Genomic DNA, 22,268 nt, shown 5'->3' with positions numbered 1-22,268 from the left:
AACGAAATAAATTCTAGGGAAAAGAATCATTCAACATTGTTCGAGTTCAAAATAAAATGAAGAAGACGAAAATCTTTGGTCAAGGAAGAAAAAAAAACAAGGCTTGCGGTCTGATCTCCACAAAGAGCAAAGAACCATTCACACCAAAATAAAACGACGTTCGATCATCTACAAAGAATCATTCACGCCCACCGATGTTCGATCGCTCTAGAGGTTGCATTCCTTACGAATTAACGGTGAGGGAAAACATACCTTGCGAATCAGAAAGAAAAATCGAAAGGAATACGGTCCGATCTTCTCTAGAGTGACGAATCCAGGGAGGGAGAGCGCGAGGGCGAACGGGGGTAACTAGGGTAATGTTACAAGCTGAACATGGGACGCAGGTCTTCGCCCGCGTCAAAGGCCCTTAAAAAATTCTGATAAGCCAACGCACTGCGGCAGGGGATAATCCGCACGAACGTGACTTCCAAACACTAATGCGGCATTTTGAAAACGCCGCCGCACCTAAATAAGCTGCCCCAAACGGGCCCTTAGAGAGGTCACTCATAGCCACTCTGGTGACTTGCCTGATCGAGAAGAGGAAATGAACCTCTTTCACCATGAAGTTTTCAATGATGGAGTAATACGTTGATGATTTGGTATGGAATATCTTTGATAAAGGTGGATTTATTGGATTTTGATGTCGCATGTGTCACACCTCAAGTTTGGAAGGTGGTACACCACAACAATGTAGAGTTTGATGAAATGAATTGAACCTATTTTTTATTTCTAAAAAAAAGATTAAATGTAAGTAACAACAAAACTAAATCATGGAAAATAAATTTATTCCATAAATAAGTGTCCAACTTATACAACTGAACAAAAAACAAGAAAACAGACTAAAAAAATTGAAATAACAGTAGGGAAATATTGCCCAAAACCCAGAAGGGCAAAAACAAGAACTAAAGTAAATACTGAAAATACCAAATAGAAATCTTCAATTGGAAGTTCGTTCTATGAGGCTAGTCCTGCAAATGGCTGAATGAAACCTATTATATAAAAATATTAACAGACAAGTTTGACAAATCAAACTTAATAAATAATCATTATTTATTAAACATAACGACAAAAGAAATGGAGCATACAATATGAATAATAAAAGGGATAATTCAGTGTATATTTAAAAAAGAAGGTTTCTAAGAATATCAAATATTTGTAGGTTACCACGTCAAATGTGTTTATACATATAAAATTTAACAATCTTTTAATACTACCTGATAACACTCAAGCGCATTAGTGTATATATATAATTATATTTATATAGTCAATTTTCTACGACACCTTGAAACACGACAAAATAGACACCAATCCCATGAAAGTTCATTGATTTTTTGAAGTTTCCTTCTGCTGACTAGCTATAACAAAATAGTTTATTACTACATAATAATATTGTATTATCATATATTTTTCATGCACCATGATCAAAACGCAAGAATATAACTAAATGTCCATCCGTATTTATAAACAATTATATAACTACAATAATAATATTTAATACATCAAATTATAAAAGAAATAATAAATATAGGAAACATAAGGCAAGTAATTTAATATTAGTTTATGAAGTAATAAGGCAAGACTAATTACTTGTGCAAATTCATTATGAGCAATACATAAAATTAACTACAATCATATTAGTGAAATTTAAATGGCAGGACTGACGAACCATTAATTAGCTATGAATTTAATACAAACAGGAAGGATAATGCTTTGTCCCTTAAGAATGAGCCGCTACGTATCTTGAACTGCTAAATATTGGGTTTCAAGTTTATCAGATGTTCAAATAGCACTGTCTGGTAAGGTTATCAAAAGTCCTATACAAATTAATATCCTACTAATTATAAGTACAATTAATAAGAAAGAGTAGAAGTAAAAACCGAGGAATGAGCTCACATTAGGTCTCGACTACGGTGATAAGGAGGACGCGATTGTGACGTTGCAAGGAGGAGAAAGATAAGAGTTTTGGTGACTTCTATATGCCACGATCTCTCGTTTCCTTTACGACTAGCTCTAATTACAACTATATTGTGAGGGTTCAGTGAAGAAGGATAGGAGTTTCGGTGCTCTTTGTATTGCCACGATCCCATCGTTCCCTTCACGGTTAGCTCAGATAGCGACTATAGGAAGGAACGTCATTGGTTGCAAGGAGGAGTTTTGCGATGCCCTATCCTTCGATTCCTTTATATAATTGCGAAGAGGTCGTGGTAGCAAGGGAGGAAAAGGAAATTTGCACAACTCTCTCAATTAGGAAGGCAACAAAGTGCAAGAAGAAGAAAAAAAAGGAAGGAAACTCCTGCAGAAGATCACACGTTTTCAAATTAGGAAGGCGACAAGGCATGATTGTGAGATTCACGGAATCATGAGATTCAAACAAAAGAGAAACGAGATTCGTGATTCAGTAAGTAGTGCAATATCTAACATTATTTCAAACTCAAGTAGTGAGAATACTATGTGTGTAGCAAATATATTCATTTCATTAATAACAATTTAACAATCACGAACCCGTTGAGTGAAAGTCAGGGACGAATCGATGACATAATGATTAATAGATGTAAATTTAATGAATAAATTCATATATTTGATGCAAATTTGTATGATATGAATGAATACAATGCCACATAGTCAAAAATATCATTGACAATTGCTTCAAAAAATAGAGATAATACCTGTCACCACATCAGGAGCTTTACGGGCTTTTGTTGAGTCATAACAAATACTCGAGGTGGAATCATCTGTTTGGGTTGTTCTGGATCTTGAGGTTGCTAAGACTGATGCTTTACCATTAAAGGGTGTTGATATGTCAGTGACGACTGCTAGTGCTACTGGTACTGCACTCCAGGAGGACGTTGCTGATGTGATGGAGGCACCATCACCTGTTGCGATTGCTGTTGGAGCTGAAAGTAGTATTGACATGTCTGTCCTTTGCCATTTTGCTTATGGTGTTGATATTTTTATATTTATGTCACCCATTTTTATGTTGTTTGAGGTTGGTATCCTAGTTTGTTTTGGGCTAAGCTTGGGTTTCGAAGGGACAATCCTTAATTTTGTGATGAGGGCTATATGAGTTGAAGCACTTGTCAATGGTTAGGTTGTAGAGTTTTGTGTTTCTCTCCTCGTATTGAGGGTAATTAGAATTACTCTTCAATTTATCATTCTGGTACTTTTACGGTTGTACTTGCAGTCGAGCATTGTTGTCCTTTCGTTTTGCCATATTCTTTTCTTCACAAGCATTCAACTCTAACTTCGTATGTATGGCGCGATCCATCAACTCTCTGTTGGTAGTATATTTGACAGTAGACAAACTCTGAGTATCTTCTTGTAAGCCGAAAGGGAATTGATAGATCTAATATTTGTGCTAGCCAATCGAAGGGACAAATCTAACGATCCTTGCAAGTTGTGTTTCGTACTCTCAAACAATTTTTTCGATTCTTTCTCCAATTTTCTCAAGTCATTCATCAACTTGGCATGATCCACCTTATGAGGAATAATCTCTTGAAATTCACCCAAGAGATTTCTACATCAGGTACAAATGTATTGTGGCGATGACCCTTTCCTATAAATTGTATCATCTATATCTAGTGTTCATATAGATAATAGAGCCTACATGTATCCTCATCACCTGCTGAATACATAAGTTCAAGATGGATCTATCTTGGGTCACCTCACTATGATGATTTGTAGGAATCATTCTTCCAAAAATAAAGTAGTGTCAAGCCTTAGATACTACATTAAACATAGAAAGAGGAAAATTTACTTTAACATCATTTTTGAATTTCCAGGTCCCTCTTTCATCAGTAAGAAAAGAAATAACCTCATCTAAGGCCTCATTAGTAGTAGAAAATAATTTATACTGACAACTGTAAACATCTTTTAATTGATAAAAGTCATTAATTTTACTTAGAGAAAACTCCATCATTTTTCAATGAACAAAAACAAAATCATCAGAAGCTTCAGTAAAATTGGCATCACCAATTATCACATCGACAATAAAATAACAGAAATTTTCCCACTGTCGAACATTGATTAATCGCTCGACTTCTCCTCCTGGATTTTTAAAACCACGATCCATAATCAATTTTTTATTTTCAAGTAGACTATTGAATTGAACACTAGCCCTGAAACTAACAAATTTTTGCTTCTACTTTTCTTTTTCCTTTGCTCGTTCTAGGTGCCATGGGAAATCTAGAGAAAATTGGAAAAGATTTGAATAAATTCCAAAAATTCTAAAAATCACAATGTAAAACACTTTAAACTTAAATCTACTAAGTAAGAGTTCTTCACGAAAGGATTTTCTCAAAATCTCTCAAAAAATTTCAAAATTTTCGGATCTCGCAATGTGAGATAAATCCTTGGTGAAAATAAAAAAAAAATTTAGTTCAAAGTGTAGCTCTTACCTAGAGAAGATGAAATCCAAAGTTTCTTTGCCTCAAAATCGCCTCAAATGCAAGCAAATGCAAGCCCTAGGTGCAAAAATCGGAGGTTGAAGGTGACACAAGGGGTAAAAATGGAGGTTTATAGTGAAAATTGCGAATTTTAAAGGGTAAAGGCTGTTCTAGCGTCGAGGGCGTCGTCGGCGCCCATGTTAGCGCAATCGACATCGTTGTAGTAAAAATTTTCATGTTGTGTTGTTGACATAATTGTAAAAGTAACTACATTCAATTTTCTCCAAAGTCTTTTTAGTATTTTTAATACATAAATTTTTATCTAACAATGATTCACAAATAAACATTTTCACAAAAATTCATTTTCACAAAAAATAATAAACTAACTTTTATATATGAAAAAACACTTTTTACAACCGCAATAGAACACAATGGAGAACAAGGATTCATGTAGCTGACCCCACTTGGTGGGATAAAGACTTGTTGTTTTTGTTGTTGTATTGGTTGGAGGGAGTTAGTGTCTTAGAAGCACTCTCTAGCGATGATAAAAGCCGACGATAAGGAGTCGATGCATTGATAAAATACATTTTAGAGTAAAAATCCTCACATAAATGTTATTTTCATTTTATTTGTTTTAATTTTATGCCTTCGATGTTAGGTTTCAAGGCTTGGGTCATGTAAGACTGCTAAATCATTAGTTAAGATTCATCACTAATTGAGAGAGAGCTTGTGCCTTCAAGACCCTCTTCAACAATGGTACAATGGGGAGACATGAAGCTAATAGATTGATGAACATATTTGAGAGACAAAATGAGTGATTAGAAAGGTCACTAGTGCCTCCTTGTAATTATCCTAGAAAAGTACATTTTCTAAAAACACATAATAGGGGATTTATTTATTGCACAAGGCTACGAAATCCTTTAGTCTTACATGGCTCATTGATGAGGGTGTATTGTAATCATTATTTAGATGAAGTTTGTATATTAGTTTTACATGGTCTAGATGTGGGACAACTCTATGCAACATTATATGTTGGGCTTGTTCTCGATTTTAAAAGATAATAGAGCAAATATCTGCTATTAGATGAAGTTTGTATATTAGTTTTACATGGTCTAGATGTGGGACAACTCTATGCAACATTATATGTTGGGCTTGTTCTCGATTTTAAAAGTTGAGTAGAGGTTAGTATGCTAGTGTGCTTAACTGCATGTTTTTAATTTAGATTGGGTTGAGCCCTCTGAGCAACAATTTCTAGTAAAGGATATAATTGTAATGGGGTTAAGATAAATGCAAAACACTGATTCAAGAGATTTGGAATAAAATAATTGAACAAAAACACACTATCAAGCAATTCCAGAAAAAAATATGCCAAGCAAAACCAAGTCTTAATGTGAAAATACTCAGGAACTGAAAAAAAATCATGGAGCCACATCACACTAAAGAATCTACTATGAAAATGAGGAGAATGCACATATTACAATGCATTTGAGTCTCTCTACTCTTATGGAACTCAAACAATAATTCAACATGCTTTCTTCTTTAGCACAAGAGAAATTTTCAAATGCAAACCAAAATATCAGGTAAATACAATTTATTGTGGTGATGACTCTTTCCTTATGAGCCTGATTTCGGTATCTACATCACTGTATATATATATATTTATTTTGAGAAAGTCCAATGACTAATATATTAAAAAGAAAGAAAGTTACAGATAAATTGTGTGAGATGGCCCAAACATGACACCTTATCCACACAATAACCATCATATGCAATTGGTTCCAAAAAAAGAAAATACAAAAACATACATGAGATCCAAAAAAAAAAATCAAAAGTGTCAAAACCTGTAGTATCAGGTAGCTATAGAGCGACCCAATTTTATCCTTCCAATGCCTCTGCCTCTAGTTCTAGGAAAGGAGTCAGCTAACAAATTGGTAAGGTGAGTTTCATTACTAGTAGTAACCAATATATCGTCCAATAAGTTCCTGAGCTCGAGTCGGCCTCCATTCTTCTTCTTCCTCCTGGAATAGACTTGTCATTCCTCATCCGAAAGCTGACTCACCTGATCAATGGATTGGTCAAAATTGTGTCGGACATGTGTAGGTTGGTGAACATTAGAAGCAACGACTTGTTGTATCAGCTGATCTTTTATTGGATCAAAGGAGCACTCTCGTGTGTCTTGACATGTATATGAGTCTTCTTGAATAATATTGAGTGATATAAATATGGGGAGATGTTTCATGGGACTCCAAAGCACCATGCTCCAAACCAGCCGCTGGAATAGTGTTCAAAAGCAGGAGAAAAACGGCCGACACATCCAGAGGTAGAACGGCTTAGGTATGGTGTTGGAAAGAGGACCGAGTCGCACCTTCTCAACAGGGATAATAGGTGGCTGATCTTTAGCTGTATCCGGTCTTAGATGAGGATGCAAGCGATAGCAGATAGTAGAACTGTGACCAAACATACTACGATGAGAGCAATACGGAGGGTGTTGTTCTATCAACATTTTGCCAATACCCGTTGTGAGTGGTTCCAATCCATACCTCATCTGGAGCTGATTGTGTGATATCCCTCTCAACTAATACACAAGCCACAAATGGTCTGGTGACAGCAAGCGTATGACTATCAACCTTAAGAGTCTTACCGTAAACAATTACTAAGGAGTAGAGAATTTTCAAGTTGAACAGATGTAATTTTGACCCCGGAAATTTTATCCAAACAAGAATGATAGAGGACTCTGCTTTTGGATCAAAATCGACAGTCCACTTCAGGATTTTCATAAAACGATTGTCGATCTTGACAATTTTACGAGAAAAAATACGAGTGTAATCCACATCGTGAGATTTTTAGGGGAAGAAGCACTCATGTCGCATCGTGAGATAACTGAATAAGTATATGTTGGTCGTCAAGTAAGCCAATATTCCACCTTCCCAATAGCTTCATTGCATTAAAATCTTTTTAAATGATCTCAAGTTTTGGGTGAACATAAAGGAATTTCCCCACTAGTGCAAAACGCCAAGAAGACGCAAGAGTAATGCTTTTAACTTCAGTGAGAAAAAGAGCAGACTTCCCATTTTTTTTACCAAACTTTTTAATGAAAGTGTGATCATCACCACTTTCAAGAGTCTCGTGGAAAGATTGTAGAACATTGCAGGACTTACTGATACCAAAATCAGGCTCTGAACCTGAAAGAGGGGCGCGAATAGGAATAGGAAAGTCTTCCGCAAAGGCAGTGACATAGGAACGGAGCGTGAGACCATCTCCACAGGCAAGATGATCACCTCAGATTTGAGCGGCTTAACGAGTCACGACAGAGAGGCGAGCATGCTTTGGGGAAATTGTCTGTCGGTCAGGGCGATAGGTGCATCATCGACTATGGGTGAGGATAGAGGACACAAGCCACGTCAGGTTAGGAGACGACGTGCGAACGACGAGCGTCGTCGACTACAGGAGAGACGATGCGAATGAGTGTCGTCGAGTGGAGAGGCGCCCGAGCGAGCGTTGTCGACTGAGAGCTGCGAGCGCGTGAAGTCATCGTCGTGGGAGACGACGAAGGGAAGGAGAGAAGTTGAAGATTCACCGCTGGGAATCGCCATCAGGCAAAACCCTAGCAGAGTCTGCAGCCGCTACCGATGCCATTTATATATATTCTTTAAAAAGAAATTAGTATTTGATAGAGGCTCAAATACTGATTTTCCATGCGCTAGGCTCCATGATGAGAGTCCGCGCCATGTGCCTAAATATTCGAGAACTCAACGCCGCTGGGGATTGAACCCGTGACATGAGGGGACTTACAGTGAACCCTGCCAACCAAAAGGCCTCAACTTGTGTCACTTACATATATATGTATATATATACATTCGTCCGACCACCTTTGGAATCTACTGATCAGATGAGTCAATCATCCGATGAGGAATGACAGGCCGAGGGTAAATATATTAATACGGAAAAGATACAGAAATGTTGCATGAGAGGGCCTAAAAGAAAGCCCAACTCATACAATACAACACACACAAAACACAGATAAAACAAAGATACATAAAGGAAAATAATCAAAAGCAACAAAAGTGCTAAGGACTCCCCACTTTAGTCCTGCCTCTAGTTCGCATAAGTGAGCTGGCTAACAAATTAGTAAGGTGAGTATCATTGCCCGTAGTAACCAAAGCATCATCCATCAGATTCTTGAGCTCAGGTAGATTTTCATTTTTCTTCTTCCTCCTGGATGTGTAGACCTATCATTTCTCATCCAATGATTGACGCATTTGATCGGTAGATTCCAAAGGTGGTCGGACAGTTGTAAGTCATTGCACATCATGATCCCCATGAGCGTGAGTAATACTAACATTTTTCTGGGCCTGATGAGACAGTAGTGAAACAGTAGAAGTATTTTGACATGTATTATTGGTAATAGGTTCTAAGGCAGGTGGGGTCTGGAGAATCTCTCTTTCCCCCATAATAGAGGCAGGCGGGGTCTGGAGAATCTCTCTTTCCCCCATAATATGAGGTTCCAAAGACGGGGGAGCTACAAGTGGTGAATGAATGGTTAACATATTGCCTGCGGGGAAAGTGACGTTTCTGGGGTATCTTTCTGGTGATCAATAGTGTCAAAAACTTGGAGCTAATCCGGAGGAGATGGAATCACAGTCTATAGCGAAGCAGTTTGCTTTTTTGGTTTGAGGTAGGGGTGTAGATTATGACATTGAGAACTGGAGTGTTCGAACATATGACAGTTTGAACAATACGGCGAAAAAAAACTCAATCTCTACCACCTTCTGTCAATATCCTTGGTGATATCCTTGGTGTTGTGTGCCCAATCAGATATCCTCAGAAGCGAGTGCCGTGATGTCTCTTTCAACAAGTATTCTGGCTTCAGATGGATGAGAAAAATTAAAAGTAAGAATGTCCGTCTTAAATGGATTTCCATAAGCTAAGGCAATAAAGAACAATACTTTTTGAGAAAATGAAATTTCAGACCAGGGAGGCGAAACCAAACCGGAATGATTGGTGGTTCAGTCAGTGGTCAATATTCGCAGACCATTTCAGAATCTTCATTGTTCTGTTATTAATCCATATTATCTTTCTAGCAAATAAGCGCATGTAATCATCTTCATTACTAATTTAAATAAGAATGTGTCTCCCATCTAATGGTCCAATTTTTCACTCTCTAACAAGGTGCATAAGTTCAAATTCTTTGCGAATGAGCTCCATTTGGGATGACCATATAGAAACTTCCCAACCAAATTCAAATGACAGGAGGAAGCAAGTTGAATATCTTCAGCTTCTGTAAAAAATATGACAGACTTCCCATTTTTCCTAACAGTTTTCTTGATGTCATCCGCCCACTCAAACGAATGAGGGAAATATGGTGATTTAGGCGTGTCTGAGGCGTGGACACCCGCAAGGGCAGCTGCATATGATTTGTCCGAAGCCATCGAAAGCCTTGAAAGAAAGAAGAGAGGACGCTGTGAGCGCAGAGAAGCCTCAGAGGAGCGCACCCGCGAGAGGGAGCCGCAGAGGAAAGATGTGAGACAAGCCGCAGAAACACGAGACGGGCCGTAGAGGAGCCGCAGAGCGCGAGACGCATCTCAAACCCGGAGAAGAAGCGGCGGAGAAGAAGCGGGGAAGACAAATGGAATCGAGCGCGAGAGCGAAGCCGTAACGTCTCAGAGCCGGAGAAGACGAAAGGAATCGAATGCAAAGACGAGCGAAGCCGTAACTGTTGCTAGGGTTAGCCATCGGACGAAACACAAAAATATAACTACAATATATCGCCTAGTATTTATAAATAATTATGAAACTGCAATAATGAGAATTATCACATCAAATTATAAAAAAATAATAATAAATATTGTGAAGATAAGACAAGCTATGTAATAGAATTTTTTGTTGTAATAAGACAAGACTAATTACTTATGAAAATTCTATATAAAGAATACATAAAATCTACTGTAATTATATTAACTAAATTCGAATAGTAACACTGACAAACTTACAATTAGCTAAAATTTAATACAAATAACAAGGTTAATGCCCTTAACAACGAACGATATGTTTATCATTTAACAAAGAGTTGTTACTTGCCTCGAACTGCTAGATATCGGGTTTCAAATTTATCAAAAGTTCAATTAGCAGCATCCGACAAAGTTTTCAAAAATCCCACACCAATGAATATCCAATTAATTATAAATACAATTAATAAGATTGAATTAATAAGAAAGAATAGAAATAGAAATCGAGTGAGCTCACCTTAGGTCTCTACTACGGTGGCAAGGAGGATGGTGCTACGAAGTTGCTAGGAGGAGAAAGATAGGAGTTTTGGTGGTTTCTATATATGCCGCAATCTCCTCATTGCCTTCACGACTAGCTCTAATTGCGACTATATCGCAACGGAATGGAGGAGGAGAAGGATAAGAGTTTTGGTGGTCTTTGTACGCCACGATCCCATCATTTCCTTCACGACTAACTCTAACCATGATTGCAGAAAGGAGGATCATTGGTTACAAGGAGTTTTACAATGCCCTAGCCTTCCAGTCCCTTATATACATTTTTTAGGGTTTAGGGTTTAGGGTTACTTAGCTTTTTCCCTAAATAAGAATTTTTGCTTTTTCCCTTATGCACTGCTTGCCCTAGCCTTCCACTCCCTTATATACTTGCAACAAGGCGGCGGTAGCGAGGGAGGAATGGGAAAGTCACACGACTCTTTCGATTGGGAATGTGGCAAAGCACGGGAAGAAGAAAAAAAGGAAGTAAACTCTTGCGAAATATTGCACGGCTTCAAATCAGGAAGGTGACAATGCGTGATTGCAAAATTCACGAAATCACAAGATCAAACTAAAGGGGAAGGAGACTCAAGATTTAGCAAGCAGTGTGAGCGGGATTGCAAAGAAAAAAAAAAGAAAGTTTCGATTCTTATAGCATGAATCTTGACGAGTTCCTTAAATGGCTCCAGATTGTGGAACTAATTTTGAGTTCAAGGACCTTCCACCTGACATAAGGGCAAAATTAGCCACCATTAAATTAAAGATTAGTGCGTCTTTATGGTGGAAAATTTTGAAGCGACTATGCCAGCATAAGGGAAAAAGCAAAGTCACATAAGCATATTACAGGCATGACAACTGAAAGATCTCTCAGTAGAGGAGGATAATGTTGAGTTCAAGCAACTTATGTTGAAGCATGAGTTAGTAGAGCCCGAGAAGAAGACATAACTCGATATATAGTGGGATTAGATCATTCATTTACAATTTGGTACAGTTACAATCATATTGGATTTTGCAGGATGTCTAGGCCTTAACCTTGAAGGTTGAAAGATCACGCAGCTGTTTTAGGTTCATAACACCTTTTAAACAGGGTTTAACCATCGGATTGGGCAGTAAGAGTTCACTCATTGGAGCACCCAAGCCGACCTCTTTCGAGAAAAATTAGTTCATAGTAGAGAAAAGGTGGAGATCACCAACACTCCCAACTTTGTCACAATAAGGATATGCTTCAAGTGCCACTAGTTTGGGCATATTTTAGAAATAAAACAAGAAGAATAAGGAATTGAGTTTTCATAGACTTCATAAACTTCTCACCATGTAATTGGATTGACCATTTATAAGAGTTGAATCACAATGATGTGAAAATGACAAATCAATTCTTTGAACAAAATTTCATATTAACTATTCTTAAATTTAGCAACCTTTTTTTCTTCTTTGTGCTTCTTAAATGCAACTATTGGATAAATCTGAATTTTATGGGAAAGCCACCAATGAACTTGACATGAAAAAGTGCAAAACTAGCCCAAAAGAGTGAGCCAAGTATGGACCCCATTTACTCCATTTTTAATATTCAAATGTCACATTTTCTATTATTCTCTTATTCTTTTTGTAGTCACCTTCCAAAATACGAGAGAATCAACGAACTTAATGGACACCCAAGTGGCTGACTCACCCGAGTGAAAGACAAGGAAACACTCTTGCCACCAAAGGCTAGGAATATGCTGCCAAGTCGAGCTTATGATGAACACACCAAGCCTAGTAGGAGAGAGCTCGCTAGAGTAGCTCGAGGCGGACTCGTTAATTGGGCCTCAGGAAGACTCTCTTAACTACATTCAGGGGATCTACCCTCCAAGATTGAGGCTAGGTCATCAGACGACTATGGGGGGCCATCTATAAAGCTAAATGACAAATTTATCAAGTTGGATTCAAAGCGGATTCACTAGCCAAAATTCTGCATCTACCCTCTAGGATTGAGGCGAAGTCATCAAACGACTATGAGGGGCCATCTATAAATCTAAATGACAAAATCATCAAGTTGGGTTCGAGGCGGATTCGATAGCCAAAACTCTAAGGGAGAGCTCGCCAGTGGAGCTCAAGATTAACTTGTCAACCAGGCCCCATGAAGACTTCCCCAACCTAGTTTAAGGCATCTGTCTACCATAATTGAGGTGGATTTGGTAAATGACTATGGAGGATGGAGCTTAGGATAAACTCACCAAAGCCACCTAAGGATGCGCTCGATCGACTCAAACTCGAACAATTGTGAAAGCATAGGAGAGCTTCCCAGCAACTGCTACAGAAGAGCCAATGACTTCCTCAAAGTCAAATAGCTGGCTACTAATCTTGGTTTGTACCTGTATTTAGGCTACACACCACTTATATTTTTTTCTGGTAATTTTTATATGTATAGTTAATTATGTAGTCATTGCTTTAGTGCTTTGATCTCTAATAACTATCTAGAAATAGGGTTAAGGGGAGAGCTAGTTTTACACATATTTTCCTAAATTACCACTTAGTGTGATAAAGGCTTGTTGTTTCCTCAGTTTTTTTCTCTGCCCTTCATTGTTTCCCACCTTTTTTTCTTTGGGTTAGTAAGGTTTTGATATAACTTACATACAAAATAGGATCCAACAGTTTTCTCTAATATGATCATTCTGAACATCTTATTTTTTTTCTATGCCTTTAAACTATTTAAATTTTCATTGAGGAACTTACGTTTGTACATCAATGAATAACATCATTTAAATAATAAAAGTGCTTCTATAGTTCTATATATTTTTATAAAATTAGAAAGTTGTAAGGGCAATGTTTAGAATCAATGTTAAAACAATATCAAAGGTCGATTTGTATTTGCCAAATGTTAGGTGGTAAATGATGGTTAGATAGTATTCTAAACCTTTAGCAAAACTGAGTGTTTGGAATTGCCTCTACTTTACTTTGTTATCACTGAGGTTTTATAAGAGCAAAGTGATTCTTCTTGATTAATTTTGGATCTTATATTTGTAATTTATCAATTAAGTGACTTTGAGTACAACTTTGGATAAATTTCTTTAATAGGATGGTCATTCCTGTTAATTTATTTCACAAAGATTTATGTTATAAAAGTTATTTATTAATATATTTTACTATTTACAACTATCTTTGCTGAAAAAAAAATGGATTTTATGGTAGTTAGTTATATTGACGACCTAAATTTCCATTGTCTGGATTGATATCTCTGATTTCTCCAAATTTCATATAATTAATATGAGTTGGAAAAAAAGATATCCTATAGTTATAAAAAATAAAATTAATATTGACATTTATTATTGTTCATTATATGTAATAAATAGGGTAATGTATGGAGGTTTAATGCTACCACAAATGGTGAAGTATCAAATTTACGGAATGACTTAGCAAGCGTAACCTTCTGCGTTCAACATTATCAGTGTTCAGGTAGTTTAAGCGATTAAGATGGGAATTTTGACCGCTTAGCTTTGTTTTCCCTTCCCTGGATAGATTTTTCTTAAAGCAATTCTCACATGCAGCCAGCGTCCCTCTTGTTGTGGGCTTCTAATCGCCCTCAATTCAAATTAACTATTTATTAATTTAAGAAAATTATTTTAAAGAATTTTGCTTGAGAACCATGCCTTTACATGCTACTATTCTTTTATCACTCCCAGTAGTTTCTTTTTGTCAATTATATATATATATATATATATATTCTGCCACTTTTTAACTTTATCTTTCTGTTCATCTTCAAACTCTTGGAACGGTTTCTATAATCATTGAAAAAGTAGGGATTTTCATCTATCTTTTTCTCTCTTCTATGCTTAGTCTGTTGCTTTTTAACCCATCTCAAGTAGGAATGGGCAGCTGAGCATTGTTCTGCGCTCTACCGAGCTCCTGAATTTTGGGATTGTCCGAGCGAAGCTTATATTGATGAGAGGACAGATGTTTGGTCTCTAGGATGTACTCTATATGCAATCATGTAAGCGCTGTTCAAACCCTCTCTCTCACAATTTTATATATTTATCATTTTTTTCAATCTTGGTTGGGTTCTCTTTTCTTATTTTATTTTTGTTCTTGCTTCTAATTAAAAATCATGTGTTTTACATGTTTTTTTTGTTTTAAAAAATAAATTAACTTCTTTCTAAAATATTCAAAACATCTAAAAGTTATTTTGAGTGTTTTAGAAAATAACTAGTCATGTTATAATGTACTAAACATGTTTTATTTCAATTAACAACAACAATAACAATTCTATATCTCACTAAGTGTGATCGACTACATGAATCATTTTTCTCCATTGTGTCCTATTGAGTGTCATAATTTCAATTAATACTAATAAATTAAGATAATTCTGTATACAACATGCCCAAATCCTTTTAGGCATACCTATATATTTTTAAAAATAAGTCAAATCTAAAATATCTACTCTCCTAACTTGATCGTCATGGTAAACGTTTAAATAAAAATCTATTCTGCCATCGACTTACACCACCCTTTTCACGGATATATTTGTTTCACATTTTGTCTCTAAGTGTAATGCACTCATCTACCCTAAGCATTTTTATCTCAGCAACACATTAACTTACTTTTATGCTTCTCTTTTATAGGCCAACATGATGTACCACAAATTATTGTATATCTCACCACCATCTTATATAGCTTTTCTTAAGTCTAAACGGTACTTTTCTGTCACACAAAAGACTCGATGCATTCCTTCAATTCATCCATCCAACTTAAATTCTACTAATAACATCCCCATCTATTACCATCACTTTGAATAATAGACTCGAGATATCTAAACCATTCACTCTGTTTAATGACTTGATCACCCATTGTTACAACCCTACCACTAGATATACTGTTACTAAATTTACATTCGATATATTCAATTTTAGATCTACTTAAATGAAAGCCTTAGACTCTAAAGTTGACCTTCATAATTCAATTTTTTTCTGAACTCTTTCTCTAGTCTTATCTAGAGAACATACCCTCAACAAAAAGCATATTCCAAGGTACATCCTCCTGTAAATGTTCAGTAAAAACATCCATAACTAAAGCAAAAAGATACGGGCTTAAAGCCGACCCGTGATGTAATCCAATTGAAATAGGCAAGTAGTTGGTCAATCCTCCTTCTATTCGAAGTCAAGTAACAACTATAGTATACGTATATTTGATAATTGTCATATCAACACTTTTCTTTTCTAGAACTCTCCAAAGAATTTTTCTTGGAATCTTATCATATACTTTTTCTAAATCACCAAAAATCATATGTAAATCCTCCTTACTCTTTGCAATTCTCCATCAAACCTCTCAATAAATGTATAGCTTCCATAGTAGACCTGTCTGTCATAAATCCAAACTAATTTTGAGAAACATTTGTATCACTTTTTAAGCTATGTTCAATTACTCTCTCCCATAATTTTAATATATAATACATTAATTTAATTCTTCTATTATTTGCGCACTCTTTTGCATCCCTTTTATGCTTAAAAATAAGGACTAAAAAACTCTTCCTCCACTCAGACATCTTTTTAGTTTTAAAAATAATATTAAAAGGTTTAATAAGCCACACTTATATTAAGATACCATCAATCCTATCGATTTTCTACCCTTCATTTTCTTTAAAGCCTCCTCAACTTTTGTTTTACTAATATTTCGATAAAAATAAAAAGTTTTATTATTATTAACGATATTAAAATCACTAACTTAGTTCGTATTTTCAAAATTTTAATTGAAAAGTTTATCAAAATATTTCACCCACATATGTTGAATATCTTCATATAAGAAAATTATTTTTTAATTTTCATCTTTAATATACTTGAACTAAATTTTTATTTTTCATATTTATATATTTGGCTAGTCTATACATATATCTTTTACTGTATATAGAATTTAATATATTGTAAAGATCACTATCAGTAAAATTTTTAGTATTATAAATTATTCTCTTAGACTCTCTACGGACTACCTTATATTTTTTCCAATTCTCTAATCTTTTTACATTTAAACCAATTTTATAACAAAATTTTTTGTATTTTATATTTTCTTGCACAATATCATTCTACCAGTAACTATTTTTATTTGTAAGAGTTTTCTTTATTAAGTACATCTTTAACTACTTGTTTAACTAGACTTGTTATTCTATCTCATATAGCGTCAACTTCTTCATAAACATTACAGATCTTCATATCTTGAAGTTTAATTATAAAAATAAATTTTTTTGTCTTTTAAATAACTTCATCCAATTGAATGATAGTATTTCATTATATTTTTCATCTCAAAATCCAAAATTAATAATTAATGTTGAGTACTTAATTTTTTACTTGAAATGACCTTACTATTTTTACAATTTCAACAATCTCTTATTTTTTTTAAAAAATCAATTTATGTTTTATTTATATTATTTTTAAAATTGATAATCTCGACGATATCTTTTTTATAAAAGATATTAGAAATAACAAAATCATATGCTAAAGCAGAATCCAATCTGACTATCTTCTTTATTAGTCACTTTAAAAGCATAGCCATCAGAAATATTTTTAAAATTTTCTACCGCTCTAACCAACATGTCCATTTAAATCTCATCCAATAAATTTTTTTTCTTTAAAATGTATCATTTATATTAATTTTTTTAGGACATCCTAATTTTCTGTTAGCATAAATTTAGACCTACTTGATGAAAAAATATGGGATTTAAAAATATAAATAAGAATTATGCTCCTTAATGCAAAAATTATTATAGCCATTAAGAATTTTTGTATCAATACCAATTTTCATGGCTATAATTCTATTTTTAAGTTTATTAATTTTTACAATATTATCTTTTAAACTCTTATCTATAATAATACTTATACTATTTCTAGTACAATATCTACCTAAATACTAAAGTTTAAAACCTAAGCTACCAGCCTTCTTAGCTTTTTCTCTAGCTATTTAGTTTCATTTGTATTAATATATCTAGGTTATTCCAAAATTTTTCTTTTAAACATAAACTTAAACCTACTTGAGGAGCATGCACTATAAACATTAAGAATTTTTGTATCAAAACTAATTTCAGGTCTATAATTTTATTTCTAATTTTCTATAATTTTATTTCTAATTTTATTTCTAATTTTATTAATTTTTACAGCATTATCTTTTAAACTCTTATCTATAATTACACCTACACTATTTTTATAACTTTTACTCGAATACTAAAGTTTTAAAACTATGAATCTCTTTTAGTTTTTCTCCAACCTTTTTAGTTTCTTGAATGTATATAATACTTATCTTTTTATGAACCATAATATCTACAAATCTCATTAATTTGCCTGTGAGAGTACCTATAATTTATGTTTCTTTTTTAATATTACTTTGATAGACTAACTTTTTTATTTGCAGCTGTCCATAATGTGTGAGCTTTTGCTTATTTGACATTACACTCATGAGATGGTGTAGAGTCCCTTGCACACGTTTCACCGTATTCAGTTCATACAACGCTTCGCTTTTAGAGGACGTCCTAACATTTATAAAATGATTTAAAAGATTCATGTCATGATTTTTTGATAAAAAATTTAAGCTGGCTATCAACTACTTTCCACAACTTTCCAATTTTTGCAACTGAGGTGTACATAAAAAATGTGTTAGCATTGATCCTAAGGAGATTTAATGATCTAGAGAAGAATACAAGGGAAGTTTCATTGATAGAAGAACCTGAAGCCTATTTATTCGACTGAATGTAGCCATCCGAGTCAAAGCCGACGGAGCCACGAGGAGGACCGAATGATCTGAGTCTGAACCGTTCGGTCGGAAATGAGACAAAGAGACTCGGAAGAAGCCAACCTTCAACATCTCTAACCATACCATGGATGCTCAAAAGGCCCTCATCTATTATCAAGGTCTGACATCCATACTAGTTTAGAAGATCGACAAGGCTGACCAAGCCTAATCGACTGAATCATTCCTACCGACTCAAATCTAATCAAGCTCAACCGATTGAGCAAAAGAGCAGTTGAGCGATACTCTGATACATGTAAAATATCCTTAATACCCTAGACATCCCCCTTTAAAGCATGGGCAAAAATGTAACATTATCATATTATAATTTCCCTCCGTAAATAGGGAGATTACTTCATGAATAAGGCATGACGAATTACTGTTCATTAGTTTGCTTTTCTCTCCATATCTCCCCTTATGCTCTATTCCTTGGGCATGATTCACGGACAAATCTTGCGTCAACATCCTAAATGGTGCAGTGAGTGTAGATCATGTCACAGACATAAAGAGAAGCATCCCATGGAGAAAAAACCCATGATAGAGACACCGACAACATGGAGTGCCCCTAAAATTTTGTGAACTAGCAGTTCTAGGATTTGAAGGATCAAATGTTGGACGTCATTCAATACATGCTGGCTCGGGGAAGAGAGTAGCACTGCTGAGAGGAAGGGCCGGAGTCCAATGGTCGAAGAGTCCCCAGGCCTTAGAAAGAAAAGGGGACTCCTAGTATATTGATAATGCTGAGTCGACATAGATCGACTAACACCATTTCAAACGTACAAAGGCACCTTCACAGCCTTAGAATGCATTTTCTCAAGAAATCTCTGAGGTCGAGCCTTCAGAGGTTCAAAATCTCGACACCGGAGTCCTACAAGAAATGCACTGATCCTGTTGATTACAAAGTCTTTTTTTGGTTAATTGTGTATTTGATGAGGATCACCGATACATTGAAATGTCGTCTCTTTACCACGCTAAGGGAGTCAGTCCTCAGGTGGTACAATGCATTATCGTTAGGAGCGGTCGCATCATTTGCTAATTTCAAGTGAATGTTTGTAGCGCGGATTGCCAGTGCCCAAAAATATAAAAAAACTTACAGGCTCTCTTGCAGATCTGACGGGGATTAGAGCAAAAGTCTTTACTCGTTCATCGCATGCTTCCAGAAGGAGATATTTGACATGCGTTAAATTTTCATATTTTTTATGCTTTAATTACAACAATTTCCCGCTAAAAAATTATGATCTTACGCTTTTGGAAGGTTAGAATTGCATTTTTGCAGGTTACAATTGGATTAGCATAAAATCAGAGCGAAAAGAGAAAATTTAGGAAAATCAGCACTAGCGTAGCCACCCCTGAAATTGGCGTGACCACGCCACTTAAGCAGTGTGACCTAAATGCCGAAGGAGACCCACGATAGAACACTTGGCATAACCAAGCTAAATCGCGGTGTGACCACGCCTCACAACCCGAGCGCATGGCGTAGTTACGCCGTAGGTCGAGCGTGGTCACGCCGGCGTATAAATTCAGTTTGGGAAATTTTGTAATGAGATTTTAATAATTTTGAGAAGTATTTTGAATTCATTCCATAAAAATAATGTAATTTGAGAGTTTTGAGAGCTTTTGGAGAAGAGAATTCAGAAGGAGGCTAGGGTTATAGAGTTTTTTCTTCACCTTTTAATTTTCTTTGTTGTGTTTTTTTTTTAGAGAAGTTTTACTGTTGCTATTGTAAGAGAGGATTACTAAGGGCTGTAAGTTTGTTTTTATTTGAATAAAAATTTTACTTGTAGTTCCTTCGTTTTTCTCTCAAGCTATGAGTTGCTAAATTACTTTTCATGCTTCTGTGATTTTTGGGATGTATTTTTTGGTTTAATTTTCAGACTTGATTTCTTGTATTGTTTTCTGTACGTTTTTTTGATAAAAGTTGTTGGTTGGCCTTCTAACATTTGCTTACTCCTAACCTGGCCGATTAGGAAGTTATAATCCATTGTGATCTACGACTTTGACAGGAGCGTAGTGGAACAATTAGGTTAACCACAAAATCCAAATAAAATAGGAATATTTTATTCCAGATTTTGCAACCAATTAAATGGGATCTGAGTTTGACAGGGATGCCAGAAAAATAGGCGGAAGCTATTTTTGTGGAATTTCAAATTTTCTTAGGACCTAGGCACGGGCTTAAAATGAACTTAATATCCCTGGTAGACAACAACCACGAAGACAGAATTTGTAAGAAAATTAAGCCAAGTGGGACACCTAAATCATAGAGGCACGATCCTCATTGATCTTGGAAAAACACCAAAAAATTTTGATCGATGTTTTCTTCTGTTTTAAAATTTTGATCGATGTTTTCTTCATCGATGTTTTCTTCTGTTTTGTTTTCTTCAGAATTTGCTAGATTTAGGGTTTTCTTGAATTGTTTTATGATCTCGTCGAATTAGGTTTTAATAATCAGTAAACTTCAGCTTTTACTATTTTCTGATGGATTTATTGACAAGCTTCTGGGTGGGAACGGTGCACGGTAATTCTTTAAAGTCGTATATTATTTGGACACGTATAATTACGTGAAGTGGCAGTCTTCGCGGCGCTTTTGCAGCCCATCAAGTTTTTGGCGCCGTTGCTGGGGAAGCTGCACTAAGAAAAGGTTTTGAAATATAGGAGAACTGGAGTTGAACATTTAGAAATGTAGATTCAGTATTGTTTATGTTTTTATTTATGTATCAGAAGTTTTTCTTTTATGTTTCTTTCATATTTCTTGTTGCACTTGTATTACTCTGTATTTTTTTTGCATGTGCTGCTATAGGAAAAAGCAAAAAGCTGCGAAGGCAAAAAAAAATGTTGTCGGTAATCATTTTCTTTTTCTGCATTTGTTTAAGCCTTTGCACGTTGATTGTGATTGTGTTTTGAACCGATTCTTGTGTGTGTGTTGCTTAGGGTTAGTTTTTTTTCTGTTCTTTTTTAGTTTTTCTTTTTTTGAGTCTAGGATTACTAGACTGAGTTTCACATTCACTTTCTTTCTAGTATATGTGTAAGGGTGCATGCACTGACTTAACACCGATTAACCTTGAGATTGAGAGAACTTTTAGACATCATAGGAAAGCACTCATCGCACCTAACACACCCGCAGGAATGAGTCACCATCTCAACCCAATCTTGAGACCTCTTAGGGATTTTGTCAACCCCCAATGTTGAGGAGATTTACATGAGTATCAATTTACCTGTAGTAGAAACCAATATCTTTGAACTAATACCTGCTATGATTTAAATGGTTCAACAAAGCCAGTTTGGGGGGACCCACTGAAGACCCAAATCCGCACTTAGCAAGCTTCCTAAAACTGTGCCACATTTCGGTATAACAATATCCCCAATGACGAGGTTAGACTAAGTCTTTTTCCCTTTTCCCTGAGAAATAAAGCCAAAGTGTGGCATAACTCTTTAGCTCCAAGATCCATCAGCAATTGGAATGACTTAGCCCAGAAATTCCTAGTTAAATTGTTCCCTTCTTCCAAGACCGTTAAACTTAGGAATGACATCACATCATTTTCACAATTTGAGGGAGAAACCATTTATGAGGCTTGGAAGAGATTTAAAGAGTTGCTTAGGAAGTTTCCTCACCATGCCTTACCCAACTGGCTAATGATCCAAATCTTCTATCATGGACTTTTAAGTTCCCCTAATTACCTTATAGATGTTGCTGTAGGAGGTTCACTAATATCCAAACCTTTTGAGGAGGGATGATTTGATTGAGGAGATGACCATTAATAGCTTTCAATGGCCTACTTAGAGGGTGCAACCAAAAAATGTACTAGTGTGCTGTCGGCACAAACAAAGAAAGAAAGGTTGTTTGGGGGGG

The 22,268-nt window shown here is 35.5% G+C and overlaps 1 protein-coding gene across 2 annotated transcripts in view; it reads left to right on the top strand.

The window, feature by feature from the left end:
• Nucleotides 1-22,268, top strand: part of LOC110018305 (serine/threonine-protein kinase 16-like) — a 78,759-nt gene that overhangs the window by 31,051 nt on the left and 25,440 nt on the right. For both annotated transcript variants that reach the window (XM_020715575.1, XM_020715574.1), the window contains exon 6: nt 14,521-14,645. In XM_020715575.1, the coding sequence (XP_020571234.1) occupies nt 14,521-14,645 (125 nt within the window). The remainder of the gene's footprint in view (nt 1-14,520; nt 14,646-22,268) is intronic.

This window comes from Phalaenopsis equestris, unplaced genomic scaffold, assembly GCF_001263595.1.
Source record: "Phalaenopsis equestris unplaced genomic scaffold, ASM126359v1 Scaffold000008, whole genome shotgun sequence".
Lineage (NCBI taxonomy): Eukaryota > Viridiplantae > Streptophyta > Magnoliopsida > Asparagales > Orchidaceae > Phalaenopsis > Phalaenopsis equestris.
Note: the sequence above shows the minus strand (reverse complement) of the source record. Positions and strands in the feature narration are given on the sequence as shown.